The sequence below is a fragment of the Neocloeon triangulifer genome, unplaced genomic scaffold (genome assembly GCF_031216515.1).
Source record: "Neocloeon triangulifer isolate White Clay Creek 2 clone unplaced genomic scaffold, ASM3121651v1 ptg000022l, whole genome shotgun sequence".
Taxonomy (NCBI): Eukaryota; Metazoa; Arthropoda; class Insecta; order Ephemeroptera; family Baetidae; genus Neocloeon; species Neocloeon triangulifer.
Window position 1 is genome coordinate 4220792 of NW_026775562.1, and position 17917 is coordinate 4238708.

At 32.3% G+C, this 17917-nt stretch overlaps 1 protein-coding gene across 3 annotated transcripts in view; it reads left to right on the top strand.

Moving 5' to 3' along the window:
* Positions 1 to 17917, top strand: part of LOC132204139 (tyrosine-protein phosphatase non-receptor type 11-like) — a 23345-nt gene continuing 5428 nt past the window's right edge. The window contains exons 1-4 of one of the 3 annotated variants that reach the window (XM_059632425.1): positions 1 to 221; positions 3515 to 3637; positions 4181 to 4372; positions 15937 to 16099. In XM_059632425.1, the coding sequence (XP_059488408.1) occupies positions 208 to 221; positions 3515 to 3637; positions 4181 to 4372; positions 15937 to 16099 (492 nt within the window). In that variant the 5' untranslated portion in view covers positions 1 to 207. Of the gene's footprint in view, positions 222 to 3514; positions 3638 to 4177; positions 4373 to 10530; positions 10845 to 15936; positions 16100 to 17917 lie in introns of those variants that run through there. The other 2 variants (XM_059632424.1, XM_059632427.1) reach the window with 2 other exon arrangements.

Below are 17917 nucleotides of genomic sequence, written 5' to 3' on the forward strand. Positions count from 1 at the left end.
ACGTTGATAGAGGGAGTCCAAGTAGTCTATCGAGTCGCGAAGAGAAATTACTTTTTTCGCCGAGCAGCAGGCAGGGCTGTGAACAACCTTGGCTTTCGACTCGGCCCCGACCGACGACATCGGAGCCGCCGACGCGTTGCTGTGGCCGAATAGTTGCAGTGCAGGTTCGCCCGACCGCCGAATCGTGGCCGAAAAAGTGGCGTCGCGATGACAACGCGAGGGTGAGTCGTGCGGCCCCGCGTGTGGGGTCTTTTGTCTTTTTATTCGCGACAAACGGTCCCCGCGAGGCCCCCAGCCACTCGTAAACACCCCCTGAGACGTGGTCGCGGCCCGCCGAGGGCCTCCGGAGGCCGGGGGCAGCCTGGGCCAGGCCCCCGGAGGCGCAGGGGCGGCGCTCGGGCCGCGGCCTGGCAACAATTCGAGAGTGGCGATTAACGGTGCGTCGACCTTATGACACGATTCGCAGGTGCAATTCGCTTGCACTCTCCGGTCCAGCTACACTTTCTCTCCAATTTTTAAACAATAGACAGCTCTAATGACTTTAATTTTATAAAATTAATTAAAAATTGCAATTTAAACCTTTATTTTGCTATGGTTGATTGGCAATCACGGACCATTGGATGTGAAATCGGAATAATTTGAACTAGATTTTAAAAATTTAAATGTCATTAATTTGATTCAATTTCAATGAGGTGAAAAATTGTGAATTTTTTCTCTTCAAATCAAGAATCAAGTTAAAACTGAAAAAATTCTCTTAAATTTTTGAATTTCAACCTCAACTATGGTCGAATTCGATTCTAACCTTTTAATTCTGTTCCAGAATTTAAATAACGTATTTAAAATGAACAATTTAATGCTGTGGCCAAATTTATTTTTAGTCGTATAGAATTTAAAATTAACCTCATGAATAAAATTTAAAAAAAATGTAAATATCTCTTAATTAAAATTTAAATTTATGTATATAAATTATAATTTTGATGGATAATAAAAGCTAAAAACAAAGAGAACTTCCAAAATGTAAATAGGGAGTAAATTTTGTAAAATTTATAATTAAATATTGGTGCCGATTTAATTTCAGTGGCCCAGAACTGCAAGATAACCAGTTTTTTTTGTTCAATTTTTTCCTTCAAATTAGCAAAAGAAACAGTTTTTTTTGTTTTAATTATATCGTAATAAATATTTTTTTATTCGTCTGCTATTTTGAGACATAAGTGTGTGTCTCATTTTCAAATCGGAAAACATTGAAAAAACTTAAAAAACGCAAAATGACGGTTCTAAATTTATGTTTTTTAAAGCTTTAATTAGGAACTTAAAACTAGAAAAATGCAATTTTTGCTTCCAGCCCCATTGATTTTTTTTATATTTTGCTACTTTAAAGTGAAAAAAAATGGTTATCTTGCAGTTCTGGGCCATTTGCAATTAATTCGACCTATTAGTGTCAAATTTTGAGGTTAGATTTAAATTTAAGGCTAAAATTTCAAATTGAATTTGTTTTTTTAAATTTAATCCTAAATTAACTTTTAAACAATTACAATTAAATTTACCAAATTACAATGGTCCAGAATTGTGAAATGACCATATTTTTCAATTTTGAGAGTAAATGTTTTTAGGGAACTACTTTTTACCTTTAGTTAGAATTTTTTAATTTTTATTTATTTTTATATAAATAATTTTGAAGGATGTTTGTGGAAAAAAAGGAGACCGGTCGTGTATTATATTGTAAAGCCCCCTGAGGTCAGCGCTTGCTCTTGAATATGGATTGGGGTTAGGCCTCGAGCTCCGGACTCTTTTGCTCGTTCGTTCGCTCACAGGATCAAATTAATTTGGCCCGACCGCACGTACTCTTCTTTACATTATGTGCTTGCGAACTTTTCCGACCCTGCCTAGCTCTGGTGATGCATAAATAAAATCGTGCACACGTGAAGCGGCCCTTTTGGCCGAGGCGCATCAATTTTCATCCGACGGCGACGCTCAATCAATCGCGCGACACATTAATTTGTTTTCGACGGGTGGCGCTTTCAAATACAGACCGCACGACCACACCCTCTGATCGAAATTGCTGGGACAGGTATTTACACTAATAAAAAATTAGACAATCAACAAATGTACAAAATTGAAAGAAAAATTTGTTCTTGATGAGAATTTAGAATTGATTCAGGCATTTAATTTGTTTAAATTTTCCTACGTGATCAAGAAATGAATGTTTCAGTTTTTGAAATAACAAATAACTGCAAATTTAATTAAATCAATCAGACGTAGATTTAGAAATTTTACTTTTTAATTTCAAAACAATGGAAAATGATCTGAAATTATAGAAATTAATTTAATATAAATGTATTTCTGATATTAAATTAGTAAAATTAATAATTATAAAAAATCAACATAGAATGAAGTCCCAGTGCCAGTAATTTTAATCTTTTGTTTCCTTTTAATTTTAAAAATAGTGATAAATGATGATAATTCATAAAAAAAATTAAAGATATTAAATTTCAATTATAAACTTTGCATTTCGTTAATACAGGAAAGCTAATATTAATGACCCCGCGACAGGAATTATTTTTAATTTTGCCCTAAAACTTGAATCAACTTTGATATTTTTAAAGAGTGAAGAAGATCATAAATTTCAAATCTATTTCATTATTGATTAAATTCATAGCAGAATGCCAAAAAAAATTGGCACAAAAATTTGTTTTAGAGATCTTTATATTGGGAAATACTAATTTTTTGTAATTATGAAACTTGTTTCATTAAGATTTTTTTCATTTTTTATTCATCTATGCCTGGGAAAAAATAATGAAAAATCTAGTTCTTTCTCTTTGATAAGTTTTGTTTAAAACAACTCGGAAAGAACAATTTTTAATTTTTCTTGTTCATAATTATTTTTTTAAATTGAAATCGTCCTATTAATTATTATTTTTTTGTCACTTGCACAACTAAAATGTATGCAAAAATCAACTAGGTCAAAATTATTACAAAATTAATTTATAAATTTTTAAAAAAAAACAGGTGTTGTTGTCAATTTTCGACTCAGGAAACTTTCTTTAGCAAAAATAAAAGACACTCAAAAATTAATACTCGAGGTGGATTGAATTTAAAATTTAAATTAAATACAAATTAACATTTTTCGTATTATTATTTCATAAGGTTTAATTTTTCCACATACACTCTTCTTTCATAATAGGGGGAAAATTGGCGGAAGTAGTGTGGTTTTACTTAAACCGGCCGTTGCGCCACCAGAACTGATTAGATTAATTTGCTATTAAACTGCAGTTGGTACTTTGAAATGCGGTAAGAAAAGCAGCAAATTCCTAGCCGTTTTTCCCTCTGGAACGACGAGAGCTGTCGTAACATGCACTTTTCTTATCTGGGGCAGTAATTATATTGAAGATTAGATTAATCAGAACTCGCAGTTGCCGCTCACAATCGGAAACTTCTCGGTCGCCGCTTTTGTATTTTCCCTCCCGAATGTGCGAATCGAAATTTCCACAGCCAGACTGATTGTTGTTCTTTGCAGGTGGTTTCATCCCAACATCTCAGGCATCGACGCCGAAAATCTGCTGAAGGAGCGCGGATATGAAGGAAGTTTCCTCGCCCGACCCTCGAACAGCAGCCCCGGAGATTTCACCCTCTCTGTCAAGTAAGAAGAGCCTTCCAACTTGACGCCTGCTTTTTTACTAAATTGAAAAAAACTGAATTGAAAAATTTATAGAAAATAATACCTTAATCTAAGACATCTAATGAAAGTGGAGTTTTTTTAGAATAATTTTATAATTGATGGGTTTTTGTTTAATAGGAAAACTCTTGAAAAACTAATCAGTCTTTGAATTATTTTTATTTATTTCAAAAAGTAGAATATTGTTTTTAATTTCTTTTCTAATAAGAAAGTCTTTGCAATCATTAAATTTTTAATAGAGTTCACAAATTGAAATAAATAGTTTCAAAGTTTTCAACAAATTTGTTTTCATTATTTTTAAAAAATTACTCTAAAATCGATCTTAAATATGATATTTTTTTATAATTATATTTTTTTACCTTCAAAATCATTTTAGAATTGGTGATTGCACAAAATTTGAATTTATTTGTTTAACTATACATTAAATTTACAAATTTGCAATTTTGTTGAAAAGTTATATGCTGTGAAAATCAAGAAAACTAATTTTTTGAAAATTACTTTCAGAAGGAATGGAGAGGTGACGCACATCAAAATCCAGAACAATGGCGACTTCTACAACCTCTTCAGCGGGGACAAGTTTGCCACCCTGTCCGAGCTGGTGCAGCACTACATGGAGAATCAGGGCCAGCTGCGGATGAAGAATGGCGAAATCATCGACCTGCGACACCCCCTCAACTGCGCTGACCCGACAACGGAAAGGTGAGTACAGTTATGAAGAAAAAAAAATAGTTTTCTTACTTGTGTCAGCTGGCAAGCTACCTACGCCCTACAAAACTTGGTTTATTTAAAATATCAATGATATTCAAACTTAGAAAATTCAAATATAAACAATTAATTTTTATTAAGATAATATAAATATTGTTGAAAAAGTTCAAAGTTTTGAGGTAGGATTGATTTTTTTTCAATTTCCACAGTACAATTCCTGCTTTATTTGTAATCAAATTTACCCTAAAGAATAATTTTTTATAATTTCAAAATCTTTTTTATTTTCAGTATTTAAAAAGAATTAATTTCCCTTAAAGATTTTGTCAAATTAGTAAGGAAAAGTTATTAATTTTTTTTTAATTATAAATTTTAATTTTAAGTTCGTACAAGCTCCAGAATTGTGGATGCAAATTGAAAACTTGAAACTTAATTATTTTTATTTTATTTCATCAACCACAATTAGACAGTTCTTTTGGAATTGTTTGCAGAATCGTTGGTTTTAAATTCATTAAACTTAATAATACCATCGCTTGTAAAATATTCTAAAAATTTCCGCTTTTCTAAGTAATAAATAATCTAATAAATTCTAAATAATTTCCGCTTCAATTTTCAATTTTCTTTTTATTACTTGTCGAATAATTGCACCTAAAATTTAAATTCCACAAGTTTTTAATATCATGTTTTACTCATGCAATTTCAACTTAATAAGAGAATTTCTTCTTTGAGTTGAAAAGTTTACAATAGACTGCGAATCTTTTGAAATCCTTCGGCCTTGCACAACGAATGCACGTCAACGAGTATGTATTTCTGGCTTTTGCCTTTGCCCATCCTTCTCCTCCGCCCGCTGCTTTCATGATCTCGTGTTTCGCAACTCGGCTCTGCCATCTCGGTGCATTTCTGCAAAAGTAGCAAGTACATGATGTACACAAGCGAAGAATGCGGCTCGAGCGAACGAGAAAGCTGCAAGCTAGACTGAAAGCAGAGCTCCCGTAAAATCAATTTTACACCCCACGACCTTGGCGGCGGTCACTCTCCGCTGCTCCCGTTCCGAGTATAAAAATTTGAAAGAAAATAAAAGTTTTTTCATTCATTTTTTTAATTTGACGAATTTTTTCAATTAAAATACAAAAAGGTAGAAATTTATACGAATTAACTGAAAAAAAAAGAAATAATTTTCAATTAAAACTTTAATGCTTGATAAAAATTTGGATGAAATTAAATTAATAGAGCTTCTGAGCTTTGCCCATGAATTAATTTTGTAATTTAAATATTTTTCACATTTTAGCTACTAATATTATTTTAATTACGTATTTGAACACATTTTATTGAAACTAATTTGATTAAGAAGCTGAAAAAAGAGGATTTTGGGTATTTGGCTGGTTGTCACGGAAAAGTGTTGGTGACGAAACGTCGACTTGGGAAACAAAGAGTCCCGCGATTTGTATGCAGCCGGCAACTCACAGTAGCTGGGCGGCTTACCTTGCCAGCTTGGATAGGGCATTAAGCAAATAAATAAATAAATCCTTCAAAGTCGCACGAGACGATGCATTTTTAACGAGATTCGTCCGAGTGACATCAGCAGAAAATCCATTCGGTCACGTGACCTAACTTTTTCTAAAAGATAAAGTTTGACAATCATTTACTTCCTCATCAATTTAAGATTTTGATTAATTTTTTTTAATTTGTATAAATTCCGTGTTTTTTTTTTTTACTCCCACTTGCGTCTTTTTCCTGTGAGGAAGCGAATAATCTGAATGAATCACAGCCAACGCAGATAAAAACAATGAGCAATTGAAATGCAAAAACTGGACCGCTCCTGTATGTTGCGAAGCAAACTTACTGACATACGTACTTGGACCGATTGCCGCATCCGACGCAGATTATTACGCTTGCAATTATGGATTATGCAACCCGCCTCGCAGCCTCCTTGCAAACCGAGTGAGTGCAATTTGCGTCGTTAAGCAAAGCAGCCTTTCCGTGTGAACTAACGACGTGCAACTTGCTTTTTTATGGTCATAGTAGACAAATTATAACATTCCTCTGGTCGCATTTTATTAACTCTCATCGTTAGCTATTAATTGCTATTAATTTTAAATAATTTTGATATCAATTCTCCTTTAATCAAAATGTTACAGAAACATTGGAAAAAATTCAGTAAATTTTAATAGTAATCTTGAAATTATTTTAGAATTAAAACCAAACAAAATGAAAGAAAATTAAATTCTATATTTATTAAATAAAAATAATAAATTATAATATCCTGCAATGTATCAATATTGTGATTTTTTTTAATTTTTAAATGATTGGCTCATAATTATATTGATTAAGAAAATGACAAATAATTTTAGTTTCTGATTAAATTTTATTTTATAAATCATTTGTTAAATTTTTAATACTTCAAAGTTCTTTGGCTTAAAAATTAATAAAAAAGTTTTGGATTAAAATAAAAGTATTTATCTTTGTAAATTTACTCATAATTTTACATCGTTGTTACAAATAAGGCGCATTGCAATGAGTAATTACATTGTGGTGACGCCTCATGAGTCAATAAACATTAATAATTATAAGAGGAATATTAATTTTCATGATGACTGTTTTTGAAGTTATTTTCATTTAGAATCTTCATTTTTTTAATTAAATTATTAAATTAAATCCTTGATAATTGTTTATATAATATATATTATAATTATTATATTATTTAATTACAAATTTTTTTAATTACTGTTGTTGACTTTTGCATTAGATAATTATGTTAAATTTGTGATCCAAGTTTTTTGCTTCACTATAGGCAAAATAATTTATATCACATCCCATAATTATATCAATTTATGAATCTTTATGAATTAAAATTTAGTGGAAAAAAGCCTCTGAAGTCTATAAAAATCAATATTAAATAATTTACGTTGCAAATTATTTGATTATTTTTATTGATTTTTATTGAATTTTCCATTCGTCATCACCAGTGGCCTACCTGACTGCTCCCAATGCCAGAATGAAGTTACCGGTGGAAATGGCGCTTAACATTGCGACCGCGTCTCCTCGAGAGTAATAACTCCAATTACGGGTGCCTCTCGTCTAATTCAATTGACACCCACAAATGATCGCGGCGACGTGTGTCTGACTGAAATATTAATTGGCTCCGCAGAGGCTGACGCGAATTAGTTAAGATCAAACTGCTGATGCTTTTCATTCCGAAAGGAAAGGAGCTTTCGAACGGGAACATCATCTTAATTAAATTTATAATTTTTGGTTAAAGATGCTTACTAAAGGAAAAATTAAATCAAAGATAAAAATTTTGAATTCATAAAAAAAAATGTGAATAAATTTGATAGAGAAATAAAAAAGATTTTTAATTTTTATGGATTACTTTTTTTCACGAGTTTAGTTTTAAAGTTATAAAAAAGAGATATAATTTGCTTTGTGCTTATACAAAATGTCAGACTGACAATCTAATTCAACAAATTGTATTATTTGCGTTGGCCTCGTTTTTTCGTCCTGTTTTTTCGCTTTGTCGCGCGACGTTGCGTGCCGGGCGCGAATTAAAATGTCGTTTACCACAAGCCGTGCGACGCTGCAGCCCCATTATGCTCATTATTTCGCAAAGTTTGCGAACATTTGTCACTCGCGCCTTTCTTTTGGCCTGACAAGAAGAAGTCTGAACTTCAACCCTATCACTTTCTGACACGAAAAGATTACAAATTAGAAACTTTAAAGGTGAGACATCTTCATTTTATGTTTTACTTTATTAAGAGAATCTATAATTGTGGCATTTTTCTTGTTTTGACTTTTGTTCATATTGGATTAAACTGAAAGAAAGTTGAATTATTTTGAGAGCTTAAAATGAAAAAAAAAATTGTAAAGATTTTAATCTTTTCATATATTTTAACACTTTTTTTATTTTAGCTGAATTTTATTTTGTTCGGAATTAAATATTTAATAAATTTCATTAAATCCAAGTTTTCAATTAAGGAATTCAATTAAAAAATAAAACCAAAATTTACTTGTAGCAAAATTAAAAATTTTTTTCTAAAAATTTCATTTCAGTTTCGGAACGTTTAAAAAATCTTCATAAAAAGTAATGGGCTGAGCCTTTCTTTAAATAATCTAATTTGCGAACAGCAAATATGTATTTTTTTTTTCTCAAAAATTATTACTTGTCTCTCTGTATTTCAAATAAATTAACGCCTCTCAGACCTAGTTATCTAACGTGGCCAAAATCTTATCGTTTCCTCCCTTCAAAGCTCAGAAAAATGCTTCATAAGACTTTCCTTCTGTAAACTCCTTAACAAGATATGAAATTTTTTCGTCAGCGCCTGCATCCGCAGAGATAAGCTGCCTTCGAACGAGATCATAAACTTATGCAGTTTTCCGTGTCTGTGTGCGTTGTGGGCCGGAATATAAATAATATAAAAGGATTAGTCAGTGTAAGTAAATACATTCAAAAAAAAAAAAAATTAATATACGTTGGCGGCGCACCGAGGAAAATTATCGGCATGATTACTTGTGAAATTGAGTCACGTCTGCTTCGATCAAAGAACGCCTAAAGAGGAAATTGCAGCTTTGAATTAAACTATAATCGGAGAATTTTGCGGAAAAAATGTGATTTAATCCTTTTCTGCTTTGGAGAGAATCCGCATTTTTCTCTCTCTTTCTTGGAATGATAAAAATCCAAATATGGAAAAACACTGCTATTTTAGGTTGTTCAAATAAATCAAGAATGTTATTTGCACAATTCCGTAAAGTTGATCAACTGTTTAAATAAAATAAACATGTGACGTAATTTGTCCGAATCAAAAGGGAGCATCTTGAATAGCCACTCCTCGTTTTCAGTGTTTGTCTTGTGACTAAGCAGGAACTTCTTCACTGAAAATATTTCCGAAACATTTGTACAAAATAAAGAGCAAACCACGACCTCTTTGTCACGCGTCCTTCCGTGCTAAATGAACCTTTTGACACAATTTAATGCGTCATATGACTTAAAAAGGTAGTTTTTGAAGCAACAAAACCTATGAAAGATATATAAATATTTAATATACCATAAGAAAGTGGATATTAAAAACAAACAATAATACAAACGTTAAAAAATTTCAAGAAGATCAGACGTGTATGGTACCTTGATATATTTTGCAAAATTCATTAGTTTGCAATAAAATTGGCTTACAAGATCTCAATGTCAGTTTTTTTAAGTGGTTTCAGCGCCAGAGATTCTTCTGATCTCAACAGTGATCATAAAAATACACTGAAGAGAACAATTTCCATAAATTTATTTATTTATTCATAAAATGCTTTTTCACTTACTCGTCAATTTTTATAAATAAAGTAACAAAATACACGTCAATCAGCAAATAAATAATTATATTTATTTTCAAAATCAGCTAATAATAATATGTAAAATAGTTTAATATAATTTTTCTGCAAATAAATCTGGAAATCCCTGTTAAAAATTAAGGAAAAAAATCATTCTGTTGTTTACCATGTCACTTTTCTCAGTAATTTCCAACTTAGTTGGCGATGATGTAGCAGAAAAAGATTGCCTGATACAATTTTTTTCTAAACAAAACAGCGCAATATAAAGAACAGACCAAATCCGCTTAATCATTTGTGTATTTTAAGAAAAAAAAATGTTGCAATATATTTAATTGAAATTTTTAATTTAATTTATTGTAATCTTAAAATTCAAAGCTTAAAACCAAATGAAATTTCTAAATTTTCCATTGAACTTCAACTTTAATAAATATCTGTAATTTTGGGGGATTTCTGTCTTTTTAAGTAAAAGTTAAAGGGCCGAAGATTCTGAATCTGTGGGGGGACAACTGGAATTTTTTTAGCAACATTTTTAAAAGAATCATGGGATTTTTCCGTTTTTTAACCTCGTCACTTTCTCAGTAATTTTCAACGTAGTTGGCAATGAAAAAAAGAGATGACCTAACATATACAATTTTTCTCCCTTTGTCATCCTTCAAATATATTTTAATGCGAAATCAGTGTCGGAAGGAAGCGCCCGTCCTTTTCCTTTCTCCTCCGAAAGCTGACGAAGAGGAGCGTGCAAATTTTTTTCACTCTTTTTATCTCTTGAACGGATTCACCTTGGCCGCGGCGGAGGGGGGAGTGGCGGAGGGGGCCCTCGAGTCTGCGGCACCTTGCTCGAGCACCAAGTCAGTCGCGCGATGGACTCGTGTCTGATGGTGTCCGGCGCCAGCCCCCGGGGTCGGGGCCCGTCGCCGCCCAAGGGCCTCGGCCTCTACTACGGCGCCGCCCTTTCGTACTACGGCGTGCTCAGCGCCGCCTCCACCGCCGCCCGCATCCACTTCGTCCAGCCGCCCCCGCACGGCCTCTCGCCGCCCCACGCCTCCGTCCGCACCGTTCGCGCCTCCGGCGGCGTCTCCGTCACGCACATGGCCCCCGCCGAACAATCCCTCGTCCACAACCCCCAGCACATATCGACCGCCTTCGACAAGCTTGAACCGTGAGAACTCATTTTTTTATAATTATATAGTAATTAAAAGTCAAAATTTGTGCCGATTTAAACGGAAATAATCAATTAAAAAATTTGAAAATTGGTCTCAATTTTTAGTCATCTTTTCCACTTTTTAATAACTCTCTGGATTTAAATGCAATGATTTAATGGAAATGGGGTTAATTTAGCACAAAATTTAACCAAAAACTCGTCTGGGCTGCAAGCATTGGAAATTAATTTATCTAAATCAAATAACTTTTCCTTTATAATGATTAAAATTTTGGTTAGAAATGAAATTAATTAATGGGTTAATTATGAGACTAAAATTAGCTAAAAATTTACTCCACACTGGCAAATTTATTAAAGTTTGTTTTCCTTTAGAAATTATTTATTGATCTGAATTTAATTACGATTTAAATTTAAGTACAAATAATTATTTCATTAAGGGATGATTTGGGGTTCAATAGCACCACTGATTTGGTCAAATCGTTAAGCTGATTTTCGCTAAACAGGAATTAAATTTTTCTTCTTCATTTCCGTCAGAGGTTTTTAAAAGTTTAGGGATACAATTGATCCATTTCAGACGAACATTAATTAATAGTTTTAAATTAATTTTTGAAGAATTTTGGAGCAAATTATAACTAGAATATGTTGGAGAATCGCTTTTAATAAATTAAATTTCAATAATTATTTGTTTATTCGTCTATTTCTTACTTTTCACAAATTTTAATTTATTTGGAATCTTCTGAAATTAATTTGACTTTTTAATTTTCGGTTCATATTAAAGAAAACTCCAGTTTTCATTTTTAAGTGAATGAAAATTTTCCTTTCAATTAATTTTCTGACCAAATTGCCAATCTTTATGTCTTTAAAAACTCCATCATATTAAATTGGTTAATCTTAGCATTTTATTAGAATTTTTTCCCAACAATAAGTGGAATTTGGGGGCCTCCGTAATTATAAATGACAAAGGGACCGTCTGTCTGTCTGTCCGTCTCGCAGACATTTCTGACAATTTGACGTCTGATGTTTTAATGCGCGGCAATTATAGCCGGGACCACGTGAAATAGCTAACAACTCTTTTTCTCGCGTAAACGCTCAGAATTGTATATTAACCTTGAAAGTAATATCGCAGGCGTGCGCGGAATTTGTCGGGCCAAATGGAATTATATAATGTGGCGTTTAACATAATCAACACGACTGGAGGGAAAATCCTGCTGCGCGGCAAAATTGTTGAAAATTCACTTGCGGTGAAAAATGGTCTTTAAAAAAGTAAACATTTCAGTAACTGGGAATTCTCTTTAAATTTTATTTGTCAAGAGGTAATTTAAATTACATAAATTGCAAAGAAAAAAATTATATCTCTAAATCTTAATGAGTTATTTACTTTATATTAACTAAAATTACAATTAAATACATAAATATAAATTTTGTTTATTTGTCCAAATTCTTAAAAGATTGAAAGAAATTTTTTTTTAATTATTGCAAATTATTTTGCTAAAACGACCTCATTGAAGCTATTATTGTAATTTTTAATTTTATTTATTTCTTTATTTATATTTTGTGTAGAATTTGAACCAGGAAGGCCAAGTTGTGAAAAAGAATTGAAATTAATAGTCAATATGAATCAATTCTCTCAAAACATAATCAAATTTCAATTTTCTGTAATAAATTTTTTTTATAATTAGTGAATAAATGACCAAATTTGCACGACAATGCTTTGTTCTTTGACTTTTTTAAGTAAAATAAATTGATTTGATAGAAACTTAAACGTTGAAATTTTAGCAATTCAAAACTTTTTTATTCAGGTTTAGATTTCTCTGCGAAAAACAAACATTTTCACCCAAAATATGATAAAATAGAACTAACATTTGATTAATAGAGTGACCAGCACGTGGCCGAAGCGAATCTAGCGTTAGTGTCAACCACAAGTGACACTAATGCCGCTAATGGCTATTCAAAAGCACACCTCGAGACAGATGATAAAATACAAGATAAAATAATCACAAGTCAAAAGCTTGGTCTTGAACGGTCTTGAACCGAGATTATTGTCAAACCACTTCTCAAACTTATGAATTGATAAAGAATAACCCTTTCTGAATTGTTTTAAAATTATTAAATTTATTTTAAATGCTAAAACTCTAGGTCATGGATTCGATGAAATATTATTAATATTTATTTATTTTATATCAATTTGTTGAAACATAGTTTTACTCGAGTAGTAAAATTGATTCTTTTTTGTTGCGCTGAATAAATTTCTAAACACCTTCATTACGATTTATATATTGTGGTAAAATCAGGTGTCGCCTTATATAGTTTGACCGAGCGACCGGCTTCTTCGTCGCTCTCCGCAGCTCTCGGCGTAAAATCTCTCATTTGCACGTAGGCGGACTTTTATGGATCAAAAACACAACAAGCGCACGTGATTCTCACTCATTGGTAACCCTCTTGCTCAACGATGCCTACGAATTCGGAACTTAATATTGTTTCGATTGATACGAGACAATATAATAATTGGAAGTTGTGTCGAAATTCAAGGAATGGCTCGGAACTGGAATTTTAATTTATGCAAATGATGCAGGCATTGTTCGGAAGTGGGTTTGAAAATTCTATCTACTTTGATAATTTTTCACAAAATCATTTGTGAGAGATTGAAAAAAGTAATAATAAAAATTTAAAAGGAAAGAATTAACAAATCAATGTATAAAATTGACTTAAAAAAAATTAATGAAATTTCAACAAATATTTATTTTCAATAAAATCGATGATATTAATATGCAATTGATTTTGTTCACTATATTTTCAAAAGAAAAGAATAAGTAAGTTTAGTTTACACAAAAAACTATTTAAAAATTTTAAGTTTTTAAAATTAAAATCTCACATATTTGTAGCAAAATGTATGAATTATTGACAATTTTCCTAGATTTTTAATTAGAAATAGCAGTTGGTTGAGAAATGTTTCGAATTAAATTAATTTTAAAGTCTTAGAAATTCACGAATCTAATTAAAATGAAATAAAATGTGTTATATTTGATTTAAAAACTTGACACAATAATTTTGCTAAAGAATTTATTGATAATTTGATCTATTTTGAACGGTGGCCACAAAAAAATGAAGACGTTAAACTGAAGTTTTTGCTTCCCGCTGATTAATAGGCGTCTTCTCTGACAATATTAATTAAAAGTGGCAAATTCGCTTCTCCCAACGAGCTGAAAATTGAGTTCAAAGAACGAGCGCCGGATTTCTCTTTCGTCTCGGCCAAAAGTTATTAATCAAAAATAACTCGATTTAAAGGGCGCCGATTTTTTCCCCTTTTTAAAGAGACGATCGGTGCAAAAATTAGTGTGGGTTTCGCACGAGAGAAAAGAGCGCGTGTGGGTCGCGATGTATTAAATTGTAAATAACAGCTCGGCCGTTTTTTTAACATCGAGAAAAATGACGAGAAGAGTGCGAAGGCGGTCGTTTTCTTTATTCTCATCCACGCTCGAGAAAACATTGTTAATATTTGCGAAGGAAGAAACAAGATAGAGAAAGAAAAATCCGAGCATTTTTTCGCTCTCCCTTGGAACGAAGCTGCTCTCGTAATCCGTTGATTTAATGTATACGTTTAATTCAATAAAACTCGCTCTTGCTAAACAAATAACGTCCTGCTGAGAAGCATCGGCGTTTAAGGAATCTTGAACCAGATAATTAATTTCTTATATTCTCCTTTTAAATTTTTAATAAACTGGAAAAATTACACGATTTAAGTGAATTATTGATGAATTGAGTGAAATTAGAATCTTATTTTGTCCCACCCTGTTTTTAATTGAATGAAAATCGACTTTATACTTGAAATTAAGTGCAATTGAGACTATTGAGATAAAATCTGAACCTTTTTGTGCGACTTTTGATACTTAACTTGTTCAAACCGATCGGGATTTTCTGTCTCAAGTGTTTTACGCTTATTGTCGAGCTTGTTGAACATGAAATTGTCAATTGTCGCGGCTGATTGTCTTTGATCACTAATCAAACAAAATGTCGAAACCGATATCGCACAAGTTCCAGACCAGAGTGCATCACTTAATCAAAGTGAATAAGAGTGCATTTTGGTGAAAGTGAAACGATGGGCGAATAAAATTAACTAGCAAGACGAGAAGTCAAAAATAGAATGAGCCATTTCCATATTTTCTTTGTCGCGGTGTAATAAACTCGTTTAAAATAAATTATAAAAAATGCCACGCCTGGGTTTGTTTTGCATCCCACTTTAAATTTCACTCCAGCTGCTCAAAAAAAGACTCTACCTCCATTAAAAAGTGCAAATCAGATTCTGAAAATGCAAACTTAAAAGAATTTTTTTCAGCAAAACAGCAGGTTTTTTATTAATTTTAATTTGTTTCCATGATTTTAGCCTCCTTGTAGATCAATTTTATTAATTTAACGGGACATTTTAAATTAATTTTTAACTGTATTAAAGATTCTATTTTCAAATTAGTATTATTACTGTAATTTAAAAAAAAAAACTGAAAATACCAGATTCAGACATTTCAGACCATAGACTTGCTATAAATTGAATACAATTTATATCAATTGCTTCAAATAAATTAATTTGAAGAAATTATTTATTTGGGATTTTTTTCTTTAAATTGAATTCATTTAATTAAATTTGGACGATATTTTGTTTGTAGGTTTGAAGTTAATTGTGTTTAATTTAGAATTTCTAAAATTTCAATTCCTTTTTGTAATTAAATTGAATAAATTTAACGAATTTAAACGAAGGTAAAATTATTTGTCTCAAAATTTTGCAAAGATTTCCAGGACTTCAGTTTTGAATAATTTTTCTTTAATAAATTTAATTTGCTTCATTTTAACTTTGAATCGGAACCAGACTTTTGACCTCTAGCGAATAGAAGCACAATTAACGCGTCTTGCGCAGTGAATAGAAATGATTATCGAGGAAGTAGCGAAATGGGTGAAGGTGCGATGACTTGAGGTCAGCGAGGTGGCCAGTCTGCGACGTGGCGCCTTGACAGTGCCGGGTGTAATAAACGACATTGACTCTGTCGGACGTCACGTATCTTGAACCTTGGCTAAGCAGATTGTGCATTATTTGTGTCCACAGGTGGTTCCACGGACACCTCTCGGCGAAGGAGGCCGAAAAGATGATCATCGACAAGGGGAAGAACGGAAGCTTTTTGGTGCGCGAGTCGCAGAGCAAGCCCGGCGACTACGTCCTCTCGGTCAGGACGGAGGACAGGGTCACCCACGTCATGATCAGGTGCCAGGTAAGACGGAGGAGCCCATCATTGATGTTATTCTTTCCACTCTTCGCGCCGCAGTTTCCTATTTCGGAGGCGGCAAGGTCGAGCTAGTTTATGGCGATCGCACCTTGGAATTCTATTTCTAGATCAAATAGATTATTCCATCGGAAACATCTGCGAAATTAAAATATTGATGCAAACAAATTATTCCAATTATTTTAAAAAAATTTGAAAAGAAATTATATTTTGGTCTACAAAAATTACATTTAATAAAATTTGAAGGTAATTGAGACATTTAACGATTCTCTTCAGCTGGAAATTGGCGCGATTGATTTTGCTGAAAATTATTTCTTTAATTAACATTATTTTCACATTCTAGGATAGCTTTGGTGAATTTTATTTAAAATTAATATTTCTTTTAAAAGAATTTTCAAAAGAATTATTTTTCTGAAAAACTGCCTAATCAAAATTGATGATAATTCATCAAATCAACTAATAGGACACCTTAATTTAATTTGACATCAAATGAAATTATTAATTTTATTATTATATAAAGTGAATTTTCCATCACGAATTTTTAGTAATTTTACTATAATTTTTTTTCTCAAAATAACCAATATGATTTTGACCGTGAAATTTGAATTAGAGAATTATTTATCAAGGCCAAATATAATCAATTTTAGGGTAATTCGCAATTATTAATCCTCTTGATTAAAAATTAGTTCATCACCTTGCCTATCAATCTGTGGTAAGAAGGTCATTAACTAACAATGTCATAAAAAGTAATTGACGTTATCATTATCGTTCAATTAAAATTTTGAATATTCATTAGAAAGGATTAAAATATTTTTGATAGAGTTTGATTTTGGAGAAGGATTTTGTCATTATTTTTCAAGAGAAAAATTCCAGTAGTTTTTTAATCCAATTGTTTTTTTTTATGTACAGTTTAATTAAATTTTTGCAAAGATAAAAAAGGGACCTCAAAAAGCGACAATAATAATAATAATTCTACCTTTCTAAGGTAACAAATAGACAGATTAATAAAATAAATGAGGAAATTATTGCAATGTCTAATTTTGTCGTTTTTAATTCTGGCATTTTTTATTTTTTATTTAGCAATTTTTTTAAATTTTTTATTTAATTTTAAATTGAATTTCTTTTCATTTTATGCGTCATCGCTTCTGATGTCACTCAAAGATCCCAAAGATCATATATGGATTTTTAGTTAAATTTTGACCTTTCGCCAATTCAATTCTCATTCCTCTCTCGATTTTTAAAACAATCATTTTGCTTCTCTCTCATTAAAAAAGGTCTGCGGTCGTGCAGGCGAATCCGACGCAATCGTTTGAGACAAAAGACAATTGGCGAGAAGGACACACAGCATTCGGTCTGCCAACGTAATTATTTTCCTCGGCAAGGCTGAAGTCGTAAACGTGAAAAATCAGTCCGCGACACGATAATTAATCTATACCGCTCTTCCTTTTTTCGCAACAAAGAGATGATTTTTTTTTTCGTGCGCGGTCCAGCTTCCAGCTGGTGACCTCACGCTCGCGTATAGCCTTCGCAGTATAGGCTTTTTGCCCTACTCGACCACGATAATTTATGCATAAATAGTCGGACTGGCGCGACGTGAGGCGCGTACCGATGTAATTTTCTATGCCGCGCACTCGCTGCCAGCGGCGTGATTTCATTTGGGCTGATTTCATCTCTTCCTGTGCGTGCCGAGCTGCACCGAGAGCTGCTTCCTTGTCAATCCGAACGTGCAAATATGGAGTTGCGTTCGCAAAGTCAGTGAACTAATTAAAGTCCTTCATAGAAAGTCAGTTCGCTTCGGGCTAAAAT